Source organism: Lygodium microphyllum, chromosome 22, assembly GCF_053477565.2.
Source record: "Lygodium microphyllum isolate KBCC chromosome 22, Lygodium_microphyllum_v1.1.10, whole genome shotgun sequence".
NCBI lineage: Eukaryota > Viridiplantae > Streptophyta > Polypodiopsida > Schizaeales > Lygodiaceae > Lygodium > Lygodium microphyllum.
The window spans coordinates 37222738-37250163 of record NC_141156.1 but is presented as its reverse complement, the minus strand read 5'-3'; the positions used below and the strand labels follow the sequence as shown (position 1 = coordinate 37250163).

The 27426-nt window shown below is 40.9% G+C and overlaps 1 protein-coding gene across 6 annotated transcripts in view; it reads left to right on the top strand.

Annotated features, from left to right (window-relative positions):
• The first annotated feature begins 23636 nt into the window (after nt 1-23636).
• LDA (limit dextrinase) overlaps nt 23637-27426 on the top strand; it is a 297784-nt gene continuing 293994 nt past the window's right edge. For 2 of the 6 annotated variants that reach the window (XM_087663136.1, XM_087663137.1), the window contains exon 1: nt 23640-24036. In XM_087663136.1, the coding sequence (XP_087519262.1) occupies nt 23768-24036 (269 nt within the window). In that variant the 5' untranslated portion in view covers nt 23640-23767. Of the gene's footprint in view, nt 24037-27426 lie in introns of all 6 variants that reach the window. The other 4 variants (XM_087663139.1, XM_087663138.1, XM_087663134.1 and 1 more) reach the window with 4 other exon arrangements.

Below are 27426 nucleotides of genomic sequence, written 5' to 3'. Positions count from 1 at the left end.
CTACTGGTTCTCCTTTAGTGTGTAACTAGCCTAAATGGCCTAGGTACGGCTGAGGGTGAGCGGCTCAAAAGTAGAGGTGAAGGGTGGAGGATGGCCCCATGCATACAAGGCATGAACACTCTTACTATTCCCTTGACAATAACAAAGTAATCAAAAGAAACAACACATCAATAGAGTGTATGCTTGGAGATAGCGATGTTGAGGTAGGATCTTGATTCTTCCTTTGTTCCCCTTTGCTTCTTTGCTATGGATAGCAAAGTGACACCTCCAATCTCTTCTTCTTCCTCTCATCACTTTTATAATTTAGAGCCCCTCTTTATCTAGTAGTTTACAATACCCTCGAGAATCCTTGATTATGATGCGCTATTTGTGCTTCTTGATTCTATCAAGTTTGGTTGTTTGGAGTAGATTGTTTGGTAGGAATGTTTGATGCTCCTTTGATGATTGCCCTATCTTTAGTCTTTATCTCTACAAGCATGTTCTCGCATCATTAATGTAATATCCAAGTTTGTGGCAATACTAATATTGAATCTTCATTTTGTGACAAATTCACTTTATATTCTATCAGGAAGGCCAATCATTCAACGCTATTTTCCCTCATTAATTGGCTTTTCATTGTTTGCTCTTCTTTAAACAACAAGCCTACTACCTCTTCAAACGAGAAGGGTGACCTTCCAATTAGCATGGAGAGCTTTCAAGAGGTGTGAAGACTCCAATATGGAGGAGCAAGGAATGGACGGTGGATTGCCATCAAGGAAATCACCAATGCCAAGAAGTTCCCTTAAGATCCTTGATCTTTGTGAAATGATTAGAGATATCATCCCCTCATACATGCTAAGATTGTTGAACTCATGCATTAAGTAGATGACATGAGCTTTGTGTGATTTGGTAAATGTACTCCAATGTATCCCATGCATCTTTAGAAGTCTGACATGAGTGGATGTGCAAAATGATTGATCACTCTATTAACAAGGCAATGAGATTGACAATTGTAGGTGTGCAGAATCACGACAATGCAACATCTTAATAACTCCCAAAAGTTGCATGTTAAAAAACAAGAAGTAAAAAGGAAAAAGGTGAATGTAATATCCAAGAATTTTAGGAAAGAAGATGCCACCATTGAGGGCACACAAGTGGATGAAGACGTTGAGCTAAATGCAACCAAAGGAATCCCACAATTAAATGAAACAACCATGCTCACTCAAGGGATTATCACAAGGGAGGCCTCCTATTACAAGTGGAAGCCAATGAAAACTATATGCAACTCCTCCAATATCTCAACAGAAAAGTTGTAGAAGGCATTGTAGTAAGCACCAAAAGCATATATCAATAAGTGAGATAAAGCATTAGACATTAGAAGGGCCACTTATACTTCAAAAAGCATACCAAACGTTAGTTCATCAATAGTGGCAACATAAGAGTATGCTATGACTAGAACTTTGTCTTTGAAGCAAAACATAGCCTAATGACAATGTATCAACACAAAATCCATCATAATAGAGAGTTGCTAAGTGCTAAAATCAACAAATAACCTAAAGATCACACACCAATAGACACGTGGTGGGTAGTAGAAAGCTAGAAAGTTGGAGACTAGACCTCACTAGTAACAATGTGCCATCACAAAATCTGGCTAAAAGTGATTAGATAAACTATACCTACAAAGAGAAAACAATTACATTTAAATAAAATATTCACATGGATTGCTCCAAAAAGTAACATTCCAAGTCAAGTGTTAAAGGCAATATTAGAAGATGTTTATTATTAATACCTCAAAAATTTATGTGTAACTAAACAAACATGCATCTATCTACATGGCCTAATGAGTTAATGAGCCAATGTAGAATCTACATCCTTAATTATACCATAGAATTGTGGATCTACATGGCTATTGAGGAGGGGAATCAAATTCCACACCTCTATGGCATTGCCTAGAAGCTAATAGGCTTAATGGGCATTAAGGGGGGTGGGATGGCCATTTGAGGGAGTGCACACATATGAGAATGTAGCATGTGAATAGCTCCCAAGAGTCAAAGCTAAATGAGAATGAAATAAGAAGAGCATAGGTGAATGCAATAGCTCCCAAGAGTCAAAACTAAACAAGAATGTAGTCAAAAGAGCAAAGATAAATGCAATAGCCAATAATTTAAGAAAAAGAAGATACATTTGTGTTTAGGTAACATTTTCCTTCAAGAAAACTTGAATCATATAGATTATTGAAAATTTAATAAAATTAACAATTTAATAATACAAATTTCAATAACTTATTCAAAAATATGTAATAAAGTAATTAATGCATCTAAAATTTTAAGAGAAAATTAAGCTTGTAATTTATACAATTAAGTTGAATATAGAATTCATAATGAATAAAAAACAATATGGATACAAGTGTTGAAAAAATAAATTTAAAAATGCATCTAAAAAATATTTCAAAATTGCAATCTTAGAAACACCCTTTTGGTTAAGATTTAGATAAAGGATAAATTATCATATTATAAGTATACAAAATTGTTATCTTTTGTTGATGGTAGTCCTTGGGAGTAATCTTTCTAGGCCTAAGTGGGTGAAGGGTCTTACTTGATAAGCATGTGTGTGTATGTGTGGGTGTGGGTGTGTAGAGGGAGAGGGAGAGAGATTCTTGAATGAGTGGAGCCTTTGATGAGAGCCACACAAACCTTATGGATAGAGACTCACTCATAGCCATGGATGAGAGTTAGCACTCTCTTTCTCATCCACAACATTTAGAACTTTGAATGGCAACAGATTTCAATGTTTGAATTTACACACTCATTGCATTCAAGGAAACAATGTTTTCATGTTTTTCCAGTATTAGGAAGAGTCATGCATGTTTTTTTTTGGGTAAAATTGTGTACTATTTATTGCAATTTAGAGATGGTCTAATTTTGACATGGTGTTTGCAGTGGAATAAATTGTCTATAACCAGGCTACTATCCCTCCATTTTTTGTAGGGCATTAAATGGCACACTAGAGATGCTTGTCTTGCCTAACCTTTTTGCCAATTATGCAAGGACCAACTCCTCTATTTTTATTCAACTGACTAATTTTATGAACATGATGGCCCTATGTTGAGTTCATCTCAATAGCATTGACACAAGGGATTTGTGAGCTATATCATAGGTTTCTTTATAAGCAAAAATGCCAAAATATAATATACATGTATGTTTTTTCATCATCTTAATGGTATGCATGTAGTGATATTAAATGCATGGGGAAGCCCAACATCCAAAAGGTGGCAAAGAGGTTGATCAACAACATCAACTAGGTATATTCATGGGTTATACTTAAGTGACTTTGTCCCCTCTCTCTCTCTCTCTATCTCATACATTGGGGTAATATGTGTAGGTTCCAAATAAAAATATGTGGAAGACTAAGTTCTCATAGTAGATGTAGGTGGCAAATCAAAAAGTGTGGAGGACCAATATTAAACATAATACTTTTTGTGAGAATGAAGAACAACTCCTTGTGTCTTGTGAGGCACCATAGAATTAAGATTTGGCATGCCCAAATGTTCTTGTTTTATTATGTCTTGTAGTTTTTGGGGGTTGAAGAAGCTATCTTCACATTTGGTATTTGGGCATTTAAAGTACATGTTCTAACAGTTATAGAGGTCCATGGATTCTATGGCTTTCATTAGGCCTTAATTTGATGCATTTCATCCGTCTCATTGGAATGTGAAGAAGGATAGAAATGTTGGATTTTAGTAGAATCACCTAAGATATATTCTTTTGATCAAACTAAAACTCAATCCATGGCCATTTGCCATATTTGTTTGATTGGAATTCTCCTCAAAGTATTCCACTTCATTAACACTCTATTGCTTTCAACTCTGTGTGTGTGTGTGTGTGTGTGTGTGTGTGTGTGTGTGTGTGTGTGTGTGTGTGTGTGTGTGTGTGTGTGTGTGTGTGTGTGTGTGTGTGTGTGTGTGTGTGTGTGTGTGTGTGTGTGTGTGTGTGTGTGTGTGTGTGTGTGTGTGTGTGTGTGTGTGTGTGTTATTCTTTGTTGTCTTTACTTATACATGACTATACAATGTGTACTTATACAAGGGATGCCCATTTGGCTATTGGTCATTGGCCTTTACCCCAACAGCCTCCCACTTAAAGGTCAATGCCCATCATCACTCTGTAAAGTACAAAAGTTCTTAGAAGCTAAAGTTTTTGTGAGAAGATCTCCAAGCTTATCATTGGTATGAACCTTAACAAGCTCAATGCACTTGTCTTCAAGCATCTCCTGGATGAAGCAATAGATATTTTACATTAATGTGCTTTGTCTTAGTATGAAAGATAGGGTTTCATACCAATTGAATGGCACTTTGACTATCATAGTGTAATGTAGGCACCTCTCCTACAATTCTGAAGTCTCCCACTAGATGAGTAGTGATCATAAAAGGGTTTCTTGCCATATTGCACATCTTCTACAATCTTACCATCTAATGGCTTACTAGGTGATTGATGAATCAAATGAATATTGTCTTGACAGCTTTAGCCCAAAAACCATGAGTAGTGCCTACATTAGATAGCATACTTTAATACTTTTATCAATGGTTATGTTCATCTTTTCAACCATCTAGGTTTGAGCCAAGTTGGAAGTTTCAAGATATTGGACCTGCTCTCTTGAGTTCAAACATCCATAGCTCTTCTTTCCACTTGTGATGTTCTCTCTCATTTTCACTTGCCCTTTCAACGAGTATTAGAGCAGGCATTTAAGGAGCTTCAACCAATCTCTTATGCATAATTAGCTTATGTATTTTGTTACACCTTGGATCTTGAGATGCATCTATATATTTAACAAGTTTTTGGTTCTCTAACAATAATTGGTACCTGGAGTTGTATGCTCTTCATTGGTAACTACTAGTTACATTGTAAGTCCAGTTGTTATCCAAACTTTATTGGCATTGGGAACACCTTGTTTTGGACATTTATTCATAGTTGAGTTCTTATATTAACAGTAGTTTTATGAACAACATTGATGTACTTCATCTTTGAGCTATTTTATTGAGGGAAAACACTCGATTTTGACACTTTAATACTTCTAGTTTGTGGATACCAATACATTGTTTTGTACTCTTTCTTTTGCATATAATTTTGGTTCAGTTTTGGGACTGTGTTGCTAAAATTACAACAACCCATATTCTCTTTATTCTACAGTCATTATGGTACATGCTTTTAATACTTTTCGTGATAGTGCTATCTTTAATATTAACAAGTTGGATATCAATACATTTAGCTACTAAAAGACACAAATTTAGTAAGAATTGGTCCAAAAGAAGCATGTTAAGCCATTAAAATGCAAAGGTATAAAGTTAGGAGACCTTGATATTGACACTTGGCAGTAACTTGATGAGCTATGCAGGTCCACAATTGTTTTGTATTTGTCTAAGTAAGTCTATTTTAATGTCATTAAGACTACTGGTAGTGCATAGAAATCATGGAAAAAGTTATGTGACAATAAATAGAGCTCAAATTTGCAGTTGTACTAGCTCAAGAAGCTTATGGACCATCATATAAAGCAAGAAACTCCTATGTCTACTCACTTTAATGAGTTCCACTCTATTTGCAGCCAGCTTATATTCTGGGAGATTATGTTTGATGAAAATACTAGGTCTATATTCTTGCTTGTCACTCTCCATGAGTCATGGCATACCTTTTGTATTGCCATAATTATTAATGCTCCTAAGGGTGTCTTTATATTATCAAATGTAGAGGGACCTTTATGCACTAAAGAGGTTAACAAGAAGAATGTTGACACAGCCCATGCCTCTTATGCTCTCACAACTTGAAGTAGGAATGATGCTAGAGGCAATAATGGCTGTCATGATAGAGACCCATAGCAAAATAGGTCTAAGGCTAGATCTTGTGAGCATGCTTATGGTAAATCTCATAGTCATGTCTTCACTTATGTATCATTATTGCAAGGAACATAGAGACACATGGCTGTAGTGCCATAATATGTGTTGGGATATGCATCATAAACACAAAGAAAAAGTGCAAGATAATGGTACATCATCAAATGATCTACACATCACAAAATCCATTGTCAAGATTGAAGAGATTAATGCATTGGAGTATAGTTCAAATGACTACATATTTGCTACTTTTTCACTTATTGCCACATAGTTGATTAATGGTCAGCTGTTAACCCCAACACGAACAACACGAAGAAAGCAAAAGGAAGTGGAAAAGACGCAGGGCAAAGGCGGAAAAAAGGTAGCCCGATTGAGGAAAGAAAAGGAGAAAAGGCCAAAACCGCAAGGGCAACCTTAAAAGTCCAAGGCAAAGGCAAAAGGGGAAAGGCGCATTTTAAAATAAAAAGGCGCACCCTGAAATCTTGTAAAAGAGCGCCGGGCTCTCACCCGTGCAATTTGTAAATGTGGATGGGCGGTGGAAAGGAAGCTAGGAAGATAGAAGGACAATGGGAAAAAGGGCCTAGGCTACGACCGGCCATGTAAAAAAGGGAAAAGGGGATGACCACCCAAAAGGGAAGTAGGGTTTTGTATATAAAGTTGAAAAGTGAATGAGGAGCTCATTCTTGTGTGTGGCCAAAAGTAGCTCTCTTCTTCTTCTTCTTCTTCTTCTTCTTCTTCTTCTTCTTCTTCTTCTTGCTTGCTTGAGCTTGTGCTTGAGAGAGGGAGTGTGAGAGTGTGAGGGAGTGAGTGTGTGAGGGTGAGGGACCGAGGAGGAGAAGCTCTCCATCTTCTCCTCTCTCCTTCTCTTCTCTTCTCTTCTCTTCTCTTCTCTTGCTCGCGGCAATGGAGCTTGGAGCGTGGAGCTTGAGGATGGAGCTTGCTTGAAGCTCGCACTTGGATCGTGGAGCCACCGGAGTGTGCGGGTGAGGAGGTAACTCAAACGGCACGGAGGTAAGCTCACTACACCCGTATGGATGGCGCGTCAGCTATGTGAGAGGTAGCCATTAGTGCTCGGCTTGGAACGCTTGAATCAATAAGCAGTCCGTGGGTCTTGGCGGTTGAGTGAAAGCTCCCACATTTTGGTTCCGTTGCCGGGACCAACGGATTCAAGCCTTGACCGCTTGCGCGCTTCGAATCGAGCATCAAAGTAAGGGGTTTCCCCCGAACCGGTGCTTGAGGTAGATAGGTAGGAAGCGAGGGGGTTGAAGAGGGTATTCGATCTCCTTGGCAAGTAGGTTTTTTGCTTTCTGAGATTTATGTTGTGGAATGGAGTAGTATAAGTATTTATTTTGTGATTTGGATGCATTTAGGGTAGGAAAAAACAAAGAAAAAGAAGAAAAAAAAAGCAAACAGTAGGGTTTTCTGTTGCTGTATAACAGGCTAAAACGGGGAAACAGGGGACCAGATTCAAGTTTCTAGGTAAGATAGGGACAGGAAACTAGCTTTAAGGTTCTACAGTGCTGGGAAAGGACCTTAAGAGACCTGGGAGGCCAGGACAGACCTCATTTCCTTGGTTTGCCTTGTGTGTGTGTGTGAGAGAGAGAGAGAGAACTTCTGGTTCACAGGACGAGGAAGCGCTGCCCCGATTTCTAGGCGCCGGTGATTCATGCTGCTCCAGGTGAGTCTGGTGTTTTCCAACAAGTGCCCTGATCAGATCTAGAAAGTATGTGGTGATTGTGTGCGCCAGACAGTGAGGAGGGGTCAAACGCGGGGAATCGCGCCCGTCGCCGACGCAGTTGGACCAACTCGCAGTGGTCCGATTCCCAGAATCGGACCACCTGAGTTCTGGAGTCGGACCGTCCGATTCCCAGAATCGGAGTAGCCCGATCGGACGTGCCACATGGCATTCGGACCACTCAGATTCGGACCAACCCGTCCGACTCGGACACTCGGACCAACCCGTCCGATTTTTAGAAATCGGACGCTCAGACGAACCTGTCCGACTCGGACACTCGGACACTCGGACACTCGGACACTCGGACCAATCCATAATCGGACCACTCAGAATCGGACCAGGCCATCCGAGTCCCAGAATCGGACCAACTTAGAATCGAACCACCCTGTCCGATCCGAATTCCAGAATCGGAGCACTTTGAAAATCGGACCACTTCTTGATCCGACTCCTGGAATCGGACGTGACTAAAATCGAACCATTAGTCCAATCGGACCAATCCAAAATCGGACGTCCGACTCTGATAATCGAACTCCTGAAAATCGGACATCTTAGAATCGGACCAAAAAACTGTCAAAATCGGATAGGTATCTTGAACACAAATTTTGACACATCTAAACCCCGAGATTGACCTCAAAGGCTACGTAGAGCTAAAGGCACATCACAGATCCTCAGTAGGCTAGAATTCAAAGCACGTAGTTCAAAATTTGGCTATAAACGGTCCTCCAAATTGCATATGGCGTCTATCATAACGGCCCTGCGGGCCGAGGGGGACTGCCCCCCCCCCCCCCCCCGGGACCCCCGCAGAGGGGGGCCCCTCCGCACCTCCCCCGAGTAGGTTGGAGAGGAAACGCGCGCCGTGACAGGTCTTCCAAATTGGACCCTAGTGAAGTAATGGCTCTACACGAGCATGGATTCTCACTTGCAAAAGGGCAGCCAAAAGCCCATAACCGAACAGAGAGAAACAGAGACCCTAGAACATCAATGGGCCAATCTAGCCATCAAGGGTAAAAAGGCCACATCACTAGAACACAAAGACATTGTGTTCATACCATGTCTAGTCAGGGCAAAATGCAACATCAGCAAGCTGCAAATGCCAAGATGACTAGACCTGACACTCTTGACGAGAGATGTACCTTGAATAGCACTGCACTGACGATCCAAGACAGCAGTGGAGAATCCACATCTGGTCGTGCAGTCGAGAACTCTAGGGCATCTGTCAGAAGGCTTGAATTTACAAGAAGCTAGGACCCGGAAGATGAAGACATAGTACCACCTGCTATTCTTAGGGTCAAACTCACCGCGAAAAGAGAGCATACTATCGATGCTCTGATTGATGAAGGAGCAGATTTTAACATCTTGACCTATGAATCATGGACCCTACTAGGCCAACCAGAGCTCACACCGACTAGTGCAACTCTTAGACCTTATGGGGGACATCCACAAGCACTCATAGGGAAGTGCAAAATCCTTGCAACAATTGAAACGGAAAGCTTGCCTATCCTATTTCATGTTCCTCCAAAAAGTGCTAGCTACAGGAAAGAAACCCTCCTAGGAAGACCCTTCAAAAGGGCGACCAAATGTGAGGCTGACTATGTGGCACAGAGGATACACTTGACACTACCGGGGGTGAGGATAGTCACCACCTTTAGCAAGGGTGACCTCATCGAACCTCAAGGGAAAGGCAAGGAAGGTGATGACATAACAGTCAAGCCTACAAATGAGGGCAAGGACTTGTTGGAAGAGTTGATACAAGCACAAGTCGAACAACGAGAACCAGTGAGTGAGGCCATGCCGGAAACAAGAAGGTCAAGAGACAAGGCCAAGGACAGGGTTTGGACTCACAAAAACCGTAGAAGACCACGAAAGAAGCCCAAGCCTTACAGGCGAAGGCATCGATGGAGAGCTAGCACAACGCCGCGATGGATATCCAAAGCGTTGCTTCGTGCTCAAGGGTATTATGCAGGCAATCACTGGATTTGGGTACCCAAACTCCCTGCTAAGCCACCTCTATCAGAAGCCCAAATTATGTCCAAAGCAAAGAGGCGTAGGAGGAAGACTAAACGAAAGGCCAAGTTTCGAACCAAAAATATTGGAGTGATCGAGCCCCTCACTACTAAAATCAAGAAACCAAACATGGCCTATCAAAAAGTAGATCCTTAGCCTAGCGTGCTTGACAAGCAGATATCAGATGTAACCATTGAGCATGCACAAGGAGCCTTTGATTTCCCAAGGGGAGAGCAAGCATCATAGGCACAACATTGCTCAAGGCAAGGCTGATAGCTCACTAAGGCAAATGGCACAATCATCTAATAGCCTTGAGAAAATCAGTCAGCTAGTGCCACATCCACCTAGGAGTCCTAGATCTCCTATGCCCTCTTCTCCCAAACAGACACAGGAAGCACTACAGCAGTTGTCAAGGGCGACTGCTCAATTCCAATCTCTATCTCCATCTAAGCTTCCAACCGTCAAAGAGGTGGGACATATCTGTAGCTCTCGACCCAAGGATGTGCCTGAGCCACCTAATGCGACTAGATCAGCTCATGTTCGATCTACACAGATGAGTGCTCAAAGGCCAACAAAAGACACAACCACTTCTGATCGCCCTAGGGACTTGACACCGCAATCCACCAAGGGTAGCCAACCCACTAAACTAGCTGCTACTACTTCCAATCAGGGACCACAGTAGTCACAGCCCTTGGCTGTGACAATGCCCCTTGTGGAACGTGTCCTTAGTAGTTTACCTGTGGAGGAGGTGTCGCAACCAAATCCCTCGACAACTCCAGCACTTTCAAAGTACCTAAAGCCTAGGCTTGAGGAGAAACCTCTCAAAGCTGTGGTCAGGGAGGTCACGCATCGAACCACTCAACCTGGCAAGGCTATTCAGCAGGCCACGACTATGTCCCATAAGGACACACTAGAGAGAGAGAATGCTGAGGCCCAACCAAGCACGTCAACGGTTGACCTAGTCCAAGGTCCTGAGTCGTTGAGAGAGGCACTTTCATTGACCAAGAAAAATAGGAGAAAGCAGAGAAAACAACAACAGTTGCAGGTGGTTGTGGACCCCAAGAACATTGAGACGAAGGGCGCTGGAGAGCTGATGAATAAACAAAATCACTGCATGCCTCACCCCTCCCCTTCTTGTCATATGCGCTTCATAAACCACACTAAAATCCCTTCCACGCAAACAGTTGTATCCTGTATCAAGGTCTAAACCCTTGGATTGCGTCTTGCAGGTTTCCTTTTGCGGCGGAACACATGGAGAATCATGGAGATCTAGCATGCAAAGACGCTCTTCGTAGAAGGCGGGAGCATGTGGCACGCGCCCCTCCACCGGAGCGCTATGTGCCCACCATCAAGAGGTATGCCAAGAAGCGAGGCCCTAAGCAACATTGCCCAGGGCAAAGGCTGAAGAATCCTTGAGTCAAGAAAGTCGAGACTCGAAACACACAACAGGTGGCAGCACTAGTAGTACGCACTCCCAACTCCCGCTCGGGCCCCAGATGCTCAAAGGTAGAAAGGGCAGCTCGGGAAAGAGAAGAATTTAATGAATTATTTAAAGATATTCTGGAGACGGTAGCGGGCCGGGATTACACCATTCATGTCCCAGCCGACATGTTCCCTGCTCACCCCCACGGGAGCCCCACACCAGCAGAGCCCCAATCACCCGGCCATCCAGACTCGCCCCGCCTCGTACAAATCGAGTAGCCCATAATGCATAAAGGGCTTATCAAATGATAACTGGCCAGGACTTTTTGTTTTTAAATGGTTAAGTGTTCCCAACTTGTTAAGTGTTGACATGTTCCTGACTTGTATGAACTTATCATATCTGCGTTTAATATATGCTACGCCTTTAGCAAAAGAAAAAGCTAATCAAGTGTAGGTGATAAATGTCTAGTCAACACCATAGAATTCAAATAAGTGATGTCTCCTTGCATTGCACTGGTTTATTATAGTTGCGGCATACACAATGCATATGCTCTCATGAAGCGACAAGTGGATGCAGGATAATACAGGTCCTTGTGCCAAAATGTTCAATGCCTAATCACCGCAACACCCACAACCCCACAACGAGCCGCGGCAAAGCCACCCTGCCGAAAGCACCCTTGCCAACCGCCCACATTGCATGGCCCACAAAACATTCCTGGGCTACGTCCCCTTTCTGGGTCAAGCTCTATAGTTGGCTCATGGCAGCCGTTACCTCAATTGTACCCACATCGCATGTGCCACAAGGAGGGTTGCAATAGCTCAAGTGTATCTCCCCCTTTCGCCAACTGCTTCTCTAACAACGAGGCTAGGGCACCATCATCATTGTACTATTCCTTTTCGGAGCCTTCGAAGCTTGACATTTTCCAACCCATTGAAAGGCTGATAGCCTCAACATATTGTAATGGTTGTACTCAGGCAAAAAAAAAAAGAAAGAAAGAAATGAAAAGAAAGGAAAAGAAAAGGAAACGAAATGAATGGAAAAATAAAAAGCACCCACGATCACAGCACAGCACCTAGGGGTCCTCAAATTAGGTGCGTCTGGTGACCTTGGTCGACCGGCTTCGTCCCTAGTCCCCTAGCCCCTTACACTCACCCACAATTGTTCAGGGCACATCCAGGGTAGGACCTACCTGGGGAGCTTGTCTCACCTAGGGTTAGACCTGTCACCCTGACCCACTTGCACAATTTTCTTTCGCACTCTGCCTTCGTACCATTGCAATCAGTGGTGATGAGCACCACACGATTGGCCATGAAAAGTACACCGTACTCATCAAGCAAGTCCAATAGTTTCCAGCTCTACTGAAAAGTGCGGTATCCTTGTATTCCATTATGCTACATCGTGCGGTCACAATGCAAAGGATGTCTCATATGCCTTCACGCGTACTCCTTCTCCACATGGACAACTTTGCTTCATCCACGAATTGTTATGAGAAACTAGCCCACGGTCTTCTAACTATGTAATATCTAAGTATGCACGAGCACTTACATAATATCTGCACCAAAGTATATGCATAGTTTGGGTCCTCAAGTGCAGGACAATACTCTCAGCTTGCTTAGAGTTCGACCTGTCTCCCAAACTTATCAAATATGTCTTGTGCACAATAAGAAGACTAGCACTACCCCTTAGGGAGAGATCACATGAGAGGTTTTCAAATTGCAGATATTGAAGCCTCCAACGAAATTTCAATCGCTCTTTACTGACACCCAACTTCGAATGCTTATCCCTTACCATCCGACAAGCCCGCAAAGAATCGTCATGTGCAGAATCCCCAATAACCCAACACTTGTGTTGGCCATCAATGCAATCCCCAACACAACGTAGCCCTACCACCAACTCCAACAACCTTCCACCAGCCACCTTGGCCACCAACATGCCCCCAGGACCTTCTGCCACACCACCACCAACACTCCTCCACGACAACCACAGGTGTCCTTGTCAGCCACGTCTTCGATGCAGGCTACAGCCTGCTACCTACGACGATGAGTGCCATGGGACCGGCACTCGTCTAGGAGGGGGTAATGTTAACCCCAACACGAACAACACGAAGAAAGCAAAAGAAAGTGGAAAAGACGCAGGGCAAAGGCGGAAAAAAGGTAGCCCGACTGAAGAAAGAAAATGAGAAAAGGCCAAAACCGCAAGGGCAACCTTAAAAGTCCAAGGCAAAGGCAAAAGGGGAAAGGCGCATTTTAAAATAAAAAGGCGCACCCTGAAATCTTGTAAAAGAGCGCCGGGCTCTCACCCGTGCAATTTGTAAATGTGGATGGGCGGTGGAAAGGAAGCTAGGAAGATAGAAGGACAATGGGAAAAAGGGCCTAGGCTATGGCCGGCCATGTAAAAAAGGGAAAAGGGGATGACCGCCCAAAAGGGAAGTAGGGTTTTGTATATAAAGTTGAAAAGTGAATGAGGAGCTCATTCTTGTATGTGGCCAAAAGTAGCTCTCTTCTTCTTCTTCTTGCTTGCTTGAGCTTGTGCTTGAGAGAGGGAGTGTGAGAGTGTGAGGGAGTGAGTGTGTGAGGGTGAGGGACCGAGGAGGAGAAGCTCTCCATCTTCTCCTCTCTCCTTCTCTTCTCTTCTCTTCTCTTCTCTTCTCTTGCTCGCAGCAATGGAGCTTGGAGCGTGGAGCTTGAGGATGGAGCTTGCTTGAAGCTCGCACTTGGATCGTGGAGCCACCGGAGTGTGCGGGAGAGGAGATAACTCAAACGGCACGGAGATAAGCTCACTACACCCGTATGGATGGCGCGTCGGCTATGTGAGAGGTAGCCATTAGTGCTCGGCTTGGAACGCTTGAATCAATAAGCAGTCCGTGGGTCTTGGCGGTTGAGTGAAAGCTCCCACATCAGCCCTCGTTCTCTCAGTGTTCATTACTTGATTTGAGGCTTTCCTTTCATGGGATCTCACAACATAGTTGGTTTTACACCTATTGTACCATTTCAAGTTCTATAGTATGACTGGGAGATGATCATGTATGTGATATCATTGGAATTGGTAATGTTTGCTTGTAGTTTTCTACATGTACTTCTTTTGTGTTGTATGATGTACATCATATCCCGGCTTTGAGAAAACCCATATTTCTACTAGATAGTTGGATGATGCTCATTATCATGTGTCCTTTTGCGATTCTTCTTGGAAGATTACTCATGTGAACACTTTTGCTGAGGTGCCAAAGTTGATAGTCTATATCCCTGGGTTGTTTTCAAATCTATGGATCATATATTGGTCGTCATCACTCACTGATCTTCCTCACGTATATATGTGGCATTATCACCTTGGGCACATATCACTTGAAGGACATAAAGCTTTGACTTATTTGTAGTATCTCTTACCCCTAGACTATCCTTTTTTTGATTCTTGAGATCATTCCTCATAGGGTATGCTCACATGAGTGAGTCATTGGTTGTTGTTCATTTTGATGTTTGTGATCCCATGTCATGTCAGTCTTTGGGTGGTACTAAGTAATTTATCACATTCATGGATGATTTTTCACAAAAACTTTGGGTCTATCACAAAAAGTAGAAATAAGAAGTTTTAGCTACTTTTCAATACTTTGTTGTTTTGGTTGAGAACCAACCTGGACATAGACTAAAATGCCTAAAATTAGATAATGGGGTGAGTATGTTTCTTGTGCTTTTGAGTAGTTATGTCATGATCGGGCATGAAGCATTGGACGCTCCTTACAACCCACCCAAGAATCGTGTTGTAAGTGCATAAATAGGACCATTTAAGAGAGGGCTTGTAATATACCAAATCATGCAAGCTTACCCCATAAGTTTTAGGTAAGGTAGTTACTACTATAGTTCATTTGATTAACAAATCCCCATTTACTACTCTTGGTGGTATTGTTGCAAAAGAGGTACGGTCTAATAAACCTCCTTCATATGCATGCTTAAGAGTGTCTGAATGTGAGGTATTCTACCATATTTCCAAAGACAAGGACAAGAAGTTGGATCCAAAGTCTATCAAATGCATGTTTCTTAGATATGATGATGCAAGTGATATGGGCTATCACCTTTGGGATCCGCAATCTAGGAAAGCTATCCACAGTGATGATATTGTATACCATGAGGATATGATGCATAAGAAATTTAAGCAAGTGATTTAGGTGCATAGGGTGATCTTTCAGGAGGAACCGCGTGTTACTATGGCAATTCCCTTAGATAACCTACAATTGCTATTGATACTCTAATGGACCAAGATCCACCTATTGTGCAATATCATTTTAATGTTAGATAGAGATAGGAGTCACATGCTTCACAACCAATTTTGTGATGCTCTACTAGAGCTCACATCCTCTTGATCATTATGAGCCCTCTATGGATTATGTCATGGTAAAAGATGCTATTAAGTCCCTTACTTTTGAGGAGGCTATGCAAAGAGGTGATAGTTTTTATTGGGAGAGGGCTATGCAATTTGAGTTTGACTCATTGCAAAAAACCAAACATAGGGTTTTGTTTCCCTACCTAGTGGAAAATACTCATTGCCATGCAAGTGGGGGTATAAGCTAAAGAGCACCCCTAGTTGTTTAAAGCCAACATACAAGGCTCATTTGGTTGCAAAGGAGTTTAAACATGAAAAGGGAGTTGACTTTGATGAGATCTTCTCTCTTGTGGTCAAAATGACTACCCTTCACTTGGTGTTTGCACTCTTAGATTTAGACTTGTATCAAATGGACGGTTAAGATTGTTTTTCTACATGGGGACCTGCATGAGGACATTTTATATGTAGTAGCCTAAGGGATTTGTGGAAAAGGGCATGGAACACCTAGTGTACAAGTTGAGAAAGGTCTATATAGAATTGAGTAGGCAGCAAGGGAATGATATCCTAAGTTTGATACCTCTATGTCTCTACATGAAGAAGGCCTATGATGGTAGCCTTATTACTCTAGTACTCTATGTCGATGATATTTAGACTATTAGGAGTGCTCGTGATAAGCTGGATGCTTTAAAGGCTTAGCTCAAGTGGAGCTTTGAGATGAAGGACATGGGGCATAGTTTTTATATACTTGGCATGTACATTACGCACAATCACTCTAAGAGACTCCTCTACTTGTCACAGAAGGAATACATCCGCATGATACTTAAGCGGTTCCATATGAAGGGTGGTAAATCCATTAGCATCCCTTTAATTCCTCGTGTGAAGGTCAATTGGGTAGATTGTCCTTCGTTTAGATAATGAGAAGGTCAAGGTGGCTAAGATTTCATATGCATCAATAGTGAGTAGCTTGATGTAAACAACGATAGCCACTAAACCTGACATAACATTTGTAGTGGGAGTTATAGCTCATTACATGGCAACATCTAGTCGGCAACATTGCAATGTTGTGAAGGGTATCATAAGATACCTTATGCGCACTCTAGATTTGTGTGTTTGCTATGATAGCCAAGATATTGGAGTCTTGGGTTACACTAACTTAGATTATTCAGGACATGTAGATAGTAGAAAGTCCACCTTTAGCTATGTCTTCCTCTTTGCAGGAGGTGTTGTGTGTGGGCTAATATTGGACAAATGCACACCTCCTCCCATCCATTGATGATAGAGATAGCCAAGTGGATAGGTATTTGAGTAAGTGTATACTAGCTATGTGATAGAGAGCTTGAGACAAAGGAGCACTATGTCTGTAGGTGTACATTATAGTATAATATACCATGGAGGTATCATTGTCTCTTTTGAGAGGGCTTCAAACCTCTCTACAGTGTCATGGAGTAGAGGGCCAACGATATTTAGGGCTTGGGATTTTTCTCCTGGAGCTCCAAAGGCATCACACAATACTACTACTAGTACGTAGGAGATTGGCTTGCCCAAAGGGACCCAGACAAAGAGCGATGATAGATTACTTCCATCAATCAAATTCCACAAGTACTATTACTTTAGCAAGAACAAGCATAGAGTCATCCTGTTAGACTACACCTAACCCAAGTTGGTAGTGTTACACAAGCAAGGCCATTGCACTTTGACAAGCATGGAACCCTTGACCACTTAGTCAATGACCAAGGGGTCCACACTATAGTGAGATTAGAGCCATCATTGCGAGGGATAAGAGACTCACCCCTCAACATATCAATAGAGTGGACTTGGACCACATCAAAGTTGAGATCATGTGTTGACTTGAGATTTTGAGAGAAGCTATTGTAGATAGATTTATCATATATACCATCACAATGAGGCACTGATGGATATGGTCACAACCACATGCTCTCTCTCTCTCTCTCTCTCTCTCTCTCTCTCTCTCTCTCTCTCTCTCTCTCTCTCTCTCTCTCTCTCTCTCTCTCTCTCTCTCTCTCTCTCTCAGCAAGGAACATCATGGGCATGACAGTGGTGGTTGGAGGACATGCAAGGTAGTGGTGGCAAGTGGACATGTGGGACAATAATGACGACAAGTGGTTACAATGGTAGTGAGTGGCTATCATGGTGGGCAGGACAACTTATAGGGACAAGTGGCATAATGAGGGGATGTACAAGCTACACCAACGGAGCAATGAGTAGGAGAAAAGGTGGATAGGCAAAAGTGGGCCAATCGATTATGTATAACAATGGCAAGCTAATAGGCAACCATAGTAAGAGTAGGTGGGTGAGACACTTCTTGGACAAACAATGGCAATGGACGAGAGAGAGAGAGAGAGAGAGAGAGAGAGAGAGAGAGAGAGAGAGAGAGAGAGAGAGAGAGAGAGAGAGAGAGGAAAAATATTATTAAAAAATAGAATACAAATAAAAAACAAAAACATTCACAAGGAGACAGAGTGTTAGGGTAAATACTATGTGGCGAGCTACCCATCTTACTCATTAACCCTAACTATGTATGTACATACTCATTCTCTATTCTCGAAGCGATAAGAAAATAAGGTGTTGATCAAAAGAGAGCTATTGGAGGCACTAGAAACATAGTGTCTCTTTTGTGTGTGTGTGTGTGTGTGTGTGTGTGTGTGTGTGTGTGTGTGTGTGTGTGTGTGTGTGTGTGTGTGTGTGTGTGTGTGTGTGTGTGATCTCCATTCTCCTTATAGCCCCAATAACTAGTTTTAGAGTTGACGAGAGTCTCTAGTTAATGCTACTAACAAAAATCTTCATGATCTTCATTTTGGATGAGATTATACATATATATAGATTTTCAACGTAAGCCCATAAGGACTTAGTCTTCTCTATCTTTAATTTCACACAAATTTGGGCTTTTTTTTAACACAGATGCTACACAGGCTGTTTCATCTTTTCTATGATTTTGCACAAATTTTGCAGAACTTGCAAAAGCAAGTCAAAGCTTACAGTGTTCATTATAGATACATTGTATATAAGTTATTAGGCATTGGTAACTATTGAAAGATTGCTAACAACAAGTAGTTGTAGGTTATATGTTATTTAACACTAGTTGCAAATTAAAGTTTTACAAAATTGGAGTTTGCTATTGGCTACTATTATATGCAACAAGTGTTACTTGAGTAGAGACTCTAATGTATATTCTACAACAAAATTGAGTTATATATGTTGACATATTATCCATGCATTTTTGCTCGTGGATGAGCAAGAACACTATTCTTTCATATATTGTGGTGGTTTTATGGAGATCGGTCTATTGATGTGCTTCTGAACAATAGGATGTCATTATACAGTAATATTTGTGAGAAAGCATTGATGTAGTAATACAACATTTTAATTGTATACAATGCTTTTCATAATGTTTGGATAATTATGTATATATTATTATTGAGCATTAATTTATTTTTCATCTTCTCTCAAATCTAGTTATTTTGAGTAGGTATTACTTGTTTTTTGCCAATTTTATGGTGTAGTTTATTGATTTTTTAGCTATTATCACTTGACAAATAGTTGTTGTTTTGCATGAATGGCTTTGTTGTATGCAATGGACTAGGGAAGTGTATAACATCAAGAAGTTTGATGATACTAACTTTGGTTTGTGGAAGGGGAAAATCCAAGATGTTCTTATTTGGAATAAGAAGTGGGGGTGCATGAGAGGCATAGATGCTAAGCTAGGAGAAATATCTCAAGATGACTGGTTAGAGCTTAATGCATTGGCCAAATCCATTATTAGGTTACACTTTGCAGAATTTGTGTATTTTATAGTTGTATGAATAAGACAATTGCACATGACTTATGGAAGAAGCTATATGACACTTATGAGAAGAAAACTCCCTCTAATAAGATATATGCCATGAAAAGGTTGGTTGAGTCATAGATGAAGAACAACTCTATTATCGTCTTCTCCCTTAATGAATTCAACATCATATTCGGTCAAATGCAATCTCAAAAGTTGAAGGTGAAAGATGAGGTTAAGGGAATCTTTTTGCTATGCTCCTTGCTTACATCATGGGACATCTTTAGAATAGCCATTACTATTTCAACTTGCAAATGGTGAGTTAAAGTTTAATGATGTTATGGCCAGATTCTTCACCTAAAAGATACTTACGAAATCCATGACTAAGACAAAAATGGTTATACACTGGCAACTCACAAAGAAAGAGCTAAAAAATAGTATGAAGGTAACAACTAGGATTGTGGTGGCCATGCAACAAATCCATGTCCAAGAAAGACATTGAATACTTCCACTCTAGTCAAAAAAGTCATATCAAGGAGGGTTACAAATAGAAACAAGAGCAAAAAGATAAAAAGAAATAGGATAATGATGTTGACAAGAAACAAGGTAAAGGAAAGGTAAAGATGAACTAAACAAATGCAACAATCTTGCATAGTGATGATAGTGAAGTGCTATTCACTTCTACTGTCGCTACTCATATACTAGTTACAACACGTTGCCAACTAGCTCAAGATTGGGTACTTGATTTTGGCACATCTTTTCATGTGACTCCTCATAAGGAGTGGTTATGTTCATATGATAGGACTAGGCATGGATTAATTGTGAACCAATCCATCTTGCTAATGATAATATATGTGATATAGTTGGTGCAAGTGTTATGCAGTTTATTTTTCAAAATGGATCCACCTTTAATCTTCTAAATATATGCTATGTGCCCCTATTGGTAAGTTAGCATACTTGGGATACTCTAGTATTTTTGGGAGTCACTTGTGGAAAGTCCCCACAAGGGATCGTTTGTTGTTGCTAAAGAAGCCAAGTGTGCACTTTATATCCTCTTCATGTATCTCCTATAAAAAAAATAATGTAATTACAATAGTTAAGTAGCCAAATGTATATTTGTGACATCATCAATTGGGATATATGTCTAAAAAAGGAATGAAAATACTAACTCTTTTGGATTACTTGTCTTTTATTGATTTTTCTAAACTTTTTGCTTGTGAGCATTGTATATTTGGAAAGCATGCACATTCAAACCATAAGAAAAACTTAAATAGAAAAATGAGTGGGCCACTTGAGTTAGTGCATGGTGATATATGTGGGGCTTATGCCTATAAAGTCTATAGGAAGGACATACTATTTTATCACATTCACTGATGTTGCAGTTAGGAAAGTGTGGGCTTTTACTAGGGTAGAAAAGATGAATCTTTGTCTCATTTTTTGAAATTTCTGGCACTTGTTGAAAATCAATCTTGTAAGAGACTTAAGTGTCTCGGAAGTGACAATGGTGGAGAATATGTCTCTCTTGAGTTCATAAATATTTGTGAAGCACTTGGGATAAAAATAAAACTTACTACGTATGGCAATCATACCCAAAATGACGTTGTAGAGTATATGAACATGGTGTGCTATCTAATGTTGGTCTTACTCAAGGATTTTGGAGTGAGACTATGGCACTACTATATATTTGATAAACATGTCACCTAATACTAGTTTGGATAGTGGCATTCCTAAAGAGACATGGTCAGGTGATAAGCCCTCTCATGATTACTTAAGAATATCTGACTGTGAAACTTATGTGTATGCACCAAATTAAAAGTGTAACAAGTTAGAGCCAAACTCCACTACATGCATCTTTTTGGGCAATGGATAGAGTGGCAAGATGGGTTTAGCTAGTGATGATGTTATCTCCGAAGTACCGATGAGATCTTTAATGAGAATAAGATACATAAGCAACCATTTAAGGAAGTAGAAACGAAGAAGGTTACTTTCCAAGATGCAACACCATGTATTATTTTGCCATGTAGAGCAAGTACTAGTGCACCGCAAAAGAGGGCATGAGTGATGCTACAACTAGTGAATGAGAAGCAAGGAGATTTATTGAGCAGCAAATTGAGAACCCTATGGTGCCTTGGGAAAAACGAGTGGAGGTTGAAATTCCCACAAGATAGCTTGTTGCACTATACAAATTTACTTGTATCTCTTGTTTTCCTCGAGAGATTTGAGCCTAAGCTTGACTATGTGATGTTGACAGATTATGAGAAGCCATCTTGTTATATAAAGAGGCTATGAGTGAATATGATAAGCTTAAGTGGGAGCTAGCTATGTAGTTTGAATTTGATTTCGTTATGAAGAATCAAACTTAGGAGTTGGTTCCTTTACCAACTCTCAAGGGCAAACATGCTTTGCTATCCAAGTGGATGTATAAGTTGAAGTTTATAGATGATACTAAACCAAAGTGCAAGGTAAGGTTAGTGGCCAAAACTTTTAAACAAGGAAAAGGTGTGGACTTTGATGAGATCTTTTTATCTATTGTTGCATTATGTCAGCCTTGGTGGCTAAGGATAACATGGACCTTGTACAATTGGTTGGCAAGATAACATTTCTACATAATGACCTTCATGATGAGATCTACATGTGATAGCTAGAGAGTTTTGTGGAACATGGCAAAGAAAAGCTTGTTTACAAGCTAAAAAGGAGCTTTTATGGATTAGAGCAAGCCCTAGGAAATGGAACAATAAGTTTGATATATTTATGTAGTCTTATGTCTACAAAGAGACAAACCATGGCCTATACACAAGGAAGGCTGAAGATGGTAGCTTGATAGTATTGATCCTTAATGTAGATGATATGTTGGTAGCTAGAAAGAACAAGTATGAGATTGTTGCCTTGAAGAAAAGGTTAAGGAAAACATCCGAAATGAAGGATTTGGGACACACAAATGACATACTTGGCATGTGTATAATTAGAGATAGAAGAAAGGGATTACTCTACCTATCCCAAAAGAATTACATCATGAAAGTATTGCAACGTCTCAATATGCAGAGGGAAAGTCAATTAGTACTCCATAGCATCCATATATGAAACTTGGCACTAATGATTATTCCAAATTTGATGACAAGAGGGATGAAATGGCTAAGGCCCCATATTCATCATGTGTGGGTAGTCTCACGTGTGCTATGATTGCTACTCGCTTGGACATTACTTTTGCAAGTGGAAACAATGACTAAGTACGTGTCAAATTGTGAAAAGAAGCATTAGGAAGCTGTGAAAGGTGACTTGAGATACTTGAATGATATAAAAGATATATGCATATGCTTTGGGAGGAGTAGTAGCGGTGTACTTATGTACATAGACGAAGACTATGCCAGGAATGTTGACAACCAAAAGTCAACTATATGATATGCTTTTACTTTGTATGATGTTGCAATCTCATGATTTCTCAATTATAGAAATATGTGGCATTATGTACCACTGAAGTTGAGTATATTGTAGCCAACCATATGGCTTACTTTCTAGTGGGAGACTTGGGTCTCAATGAAGGTATGCCATTGTTGCATAGTAATAGTCAATGTGCCATCATGTTGGTAAAAAATCTAGCATTTCATGTGAAAACCAAGTACATAGTTGTGAGGTACCACTTCATTTATTAGCTACTCAAGGACAAGCAAGCTAGACTTGTCAAAGTTCATACTAACAATAACCTTGTAGACTTTGTTGCCAAGAGTATGCCCTCTCAAAAGTTTGCACATTGTAAGGAGTTGATGGACATTGGGTGAGGGCATCTCGTATGTATTTACCCCACATGTTCTCTTATTTCTTTGTCTCCCTCAAATGCATATTGGCCTTTAAGTAGAAGGTCCTTGGGGTAAATGCCAATGTTATTGGCTTACTGATTTTACTCACTAACCTTAACTATATATGTACACACTCATTCTTTATTCTTGAAGTGAGAAGATAATAAGGTGATGCTTACAAGAGTTTTATTAGAGGCACCACAAACAAAGTGTTCTCTCTCTCTCTCTCTCTCTCTGTGCTAGTATTTATTACATTTATAACTTTAAGATTTTGAACATTGTTTTGCTAAATTTGAGGAGTTTTACAAAAATTTTACAAGTCATTTATATTAAATGTCGATAACTTAGTGTTCATAGAGAATCATCCTTTAGTTTATTTTTCTTGACTAGATTTCTAAATAAGCAATGGAAATTCAAAATTTTTTTCTTATGCAAATTGATTGCTTTTTGAAAAATCTGGTTATAAAACCTACTAGTGTCACATTCTTTTCTCCTAAAATAGAGAGACATTTCAACCTCTTCCTTTTTTCCATTGAATAGGACAAAAATTTCTAAGGAACAGTAGCAGCAGCTCCATTTTTCACAAACACAATGGGCATGTGATTTTGGGGCCCACTAAATTTTATAAGGCTTGTGAAAAAGAATGTGAAGATCTTTTGAAAAATTTACGATACATTTTACATCAAACCTCGGTTTTTCGTGAGTCGGAGTCGCTACGTGGCTTTCTCCAAGTAGCTGCCTCGCGCCAAACAGACAAAAGGCTCACAATCATACCTTGACTAGCCTAGTCGATGCACGCATCCATCTCTCTCGTTTAGAGGGAGAGCTGCTAGCCTTGCATACAGTGGCAGCCATGGCATGTCCTTTGCAGGCAGCCTTTCCTCAGGGCTCTCACCGTCAACCGTGCAGCTCGTGCTTCTCGGCTTCCAACCTTTCAATCGCCACCTCCGTATTTTCATCAAGTTCATCTTCTTTATCTTGTCTATCATCCAGGGTAGGTGCCATGGCGCATTTGTCAGGGAGGATTCCCGAGATGCAGAAACGCAGGCCAGTTTCTGCCTTTTGCAGTAGCGATTCTCATTCTACAGTGGAAACTCGAACTGTGCGGATACATTATCACCGGTGCGACTTGCTTCTGCAGTTTTACATTGTGAAAATACCAAGGTTTAGTGCCTCATTGCTTCTGCAGGTTTGCATTGTGACAATACAGAAATATCAACGTTAGTGCCTCATTGCTTGAGAGTTGTTGAGAAGCGACAAAAGCTATGGATTAGGAAATGTTGGACATTTTACATTCTTCCACTCAAATGATACTGTACAGCAGAGAGAGATGATATTATGCAGCAGAGATGGTCGCATGCACTGCTAGACCGAAGAGCCTCGGAACTTGCCCTGTTGAGCAATATGTTTTTTTTCAAAGATCTTTAACAAAAATTTGGAAAATCAAAGCTGGACATATGATTGAGCTTATCTCTGACACTCAGTTGAATTAGCTGATTGTCTGCCTTCATTTTCACATGAGACAAACAACTTTGAATTTGAAAAGCAAATTACTCACATTGCCATGTTGTGATTGGTGCAATGGTTGGAGCATACAGATTGATGGCTAATGATGCATGCTCAATCTTGGCAAAGTACAATTTTAAATTTTGGGTGGGGGAAAGAGCCTAGACAAATATTTGATAGATGAACAATTAAATCTAGAAATCAACTTTTGCCACATCATCCACACATCCTTGCATAGGCAGCCTGTCAAGGCAAGTGTGAATTTATGCAGCTAATTTTGGAACTTCCTATGATCCAACATAAATGTCTAAGGATTCTCAAGCTAAAGCAACATGGTCAACCATCATTAGATAGCATTTATAGGGAGGCCTGGGGATCCTTGACTTGGAGTTCCCAGAGTCAGCCTCGATTGGTAGTGGGTGGTTTGAGGGCTTATGTGAGGTGGGCAAACTTGGAAGCTTCTCCTTTAGGGGCCTCTAGGAGTACGGACCATGTCTCGAGGGACTACAAGCCCTCTTTGAGGTGGGTCTTCACTATGGCAATGATTTGCTTCCCCCAATTCCCTTTTCTACACAATTTGTTATGTGTTTGGTAGCATTGGTAAAAGGTTTTGGAGAGACCCCTAGGATGTTAGGAGGAGATCAATAGGCAACAAGTTATTTGGAATGGTTAGTTCAAGGATAGAGAGTGCTTGTAGATTGAAGATTGCAAGCATATTCATTAGGTAGCTTGGAAAGTTGTCCTTGAGAGTTTGGAAGGACATCTATAGGAATGTGGACATGGACGTTCTTTTGAAGCCAACCTTCTTATTGGCAAGGGTAGTGAATGGCCTAATTTATCAAAATTATAGCAAGTAATAAATTTATAAATCTAAAAGTGTACGCTTTACCATATAACTTGGACAATTGACACTTGATTGGCCCCAAGAACTGGTTGTTAGTAGATATATTAACTTTGTGCATGGAGAGGTTGGGCACATTATTTAGGATATTTTAGGCTTTTTTTGTGGTCTTTTTTTACAAAAGTATAAATTCGCTTTTTCTCCTACGTCTTTCTCCTTGATTTAGGACTTTTTTGCACTTCTTATGTTTCCAAATTCTTCTTGGCGCGCCTTCATGTTTTGTTTTAGATTTTTTAGCTTTTCCACCTTGTTCGTCTGAGGATTATCATTACACCCCTTCTAGATGAGTGCCAGTCCCATGGCACTCATTGTTGTAGATAGCAGGCTTTGGCATGCACCGAAGACGTGGGTGGAAGGGACAACTGTGGTTTTCCGTGGAGGAGTTTTGGTGGTGGGGCGGATGAAGGTCGTTTCGGGCATGTGGTTGGTGGTTGGCTGGTGGTAGGGTTGGTGAAGTTGGTGATAGGGCTGGTTGTTGTCGGGGGAGTTGCACGGTTGGCATAGGTGTTGGTGTTCTAGGTATTCTGCGGCCGACGATTCTTGGTGGGCTTGCATGATGATAAATGATAAGAATTTAGAGTTGAGTGTTGATGAAGGGCGAACGACACTTTTGTTGGAGTCTTCAATACTTGCAATAGAAAACCTCTCATATGTGGGCTCTCCCTAGGGATAGTGCTAGTCTTTTTATCGTACACGAGACATAGTTTGATTAGTTTGGGAGACAGGTCGAACTCTAAGCAAGCTGAGAGTATTGTCCTGCACTTGAGGACCCAAACTGTGTATATATTGCGGTGCAGATATTTTGTGAGTGCATGTGCATACTTAGATATTACGTAGTTAGAAGGCCGCTAGTCTGGTTGCTCGTAGCAATGGGTGGGTGAACCAAGGGGTCGATGAGGTGGGAAAAATTTTCGATGTTGAGGAGAAGTACACTTGAAGGCTTCTTGAGACATCATTTGTGATTTTGACCATACGATGTAGTATAAATGAGCTCATTGATGCCTTAGCTTTGGTAGCTGGTGGCTACTTGTAGTGGTTGAAGAATACAATGCACTTTCCATGGTCTTTCATGCCTTGCTTACCCTTGTTGATTGCAATGGCACTGAGATGGAGTGCGAAAAAGAATTGTGTAAATATGGTTCAGGGTGACAGGTCTAACCATAGGCGAGATGAGCTCCCTAGGTATGCCTTGCTCTTGATGTGCCTTGAACAATTGTGGGTGATGTTAAAGGGCTAGGGGACTAGGGACGGAGCTAGCCAACCAAGGTCACTGGATGTACCTAATTTGAGGACCCCTAGCTGCTGTGCTGTGATCGTGGGTGCTTTTTTTTTTCTTTGTTTTTTTTTCTTTTCTTTTCTCTCTTTTTTTGTTTTGGTTTTTTTTTTTTTTGTGTGTGTGTGTGTGTGGATAAAATGAATGTAACCATTGCAGTACGTTGAGGCTATCAACCTTTCATTTGGATTGAGAAATGTGGAGATCCAAAGACTGTGAAAAATGGATATTACAAAAAATGAGTGTGTTACTAGCCTCGTTGCTAGAGAAACAGTTGTTGGGATGGGGAGATACACTGGAGATTTTGCAAAACCTCTTTGTACCGTGCGATGTTGGTACAATTGAGGTAACAGTTGCCGTGAGTGCCAAGTGTAGAGTTTAACCCAGAAAGAGAGAGTGGCCCCTGATCCTGCTTTGGGTCATGCGATGTAGGCAATTGGCAAGGGTGATTTTTACTTTTGTTAGTGAGGCTTCTGTCATGGCTTCTTGTGAGGTTGGTAGTCTTGTGGTGACTTGGGCCCTAACCAATTTTGTTATGAAGACGTGTCGTCTTGCATCCACTTGACGCTTTGTGAGAGTATATACAAGTCACATGCATCAATTATGATGAACAGATGCAATGCAAATAAAGTTATCACTTCATCTAAATCCTAAGGTATTGACTGGGATGCATCTCATCGGCTCTTGTTAAAGACATGCCATGTATTAGTAGTAAGGGAGGTTTGTACAGTTGGGGGGAGTTTACCCCTTTAACCACTTAAGGACAAAAAGTTATGGCAAGATGGCCTTTGTTAAGCAGCTATTCTATTTGTATGAGACGAGGTGAGTTCGG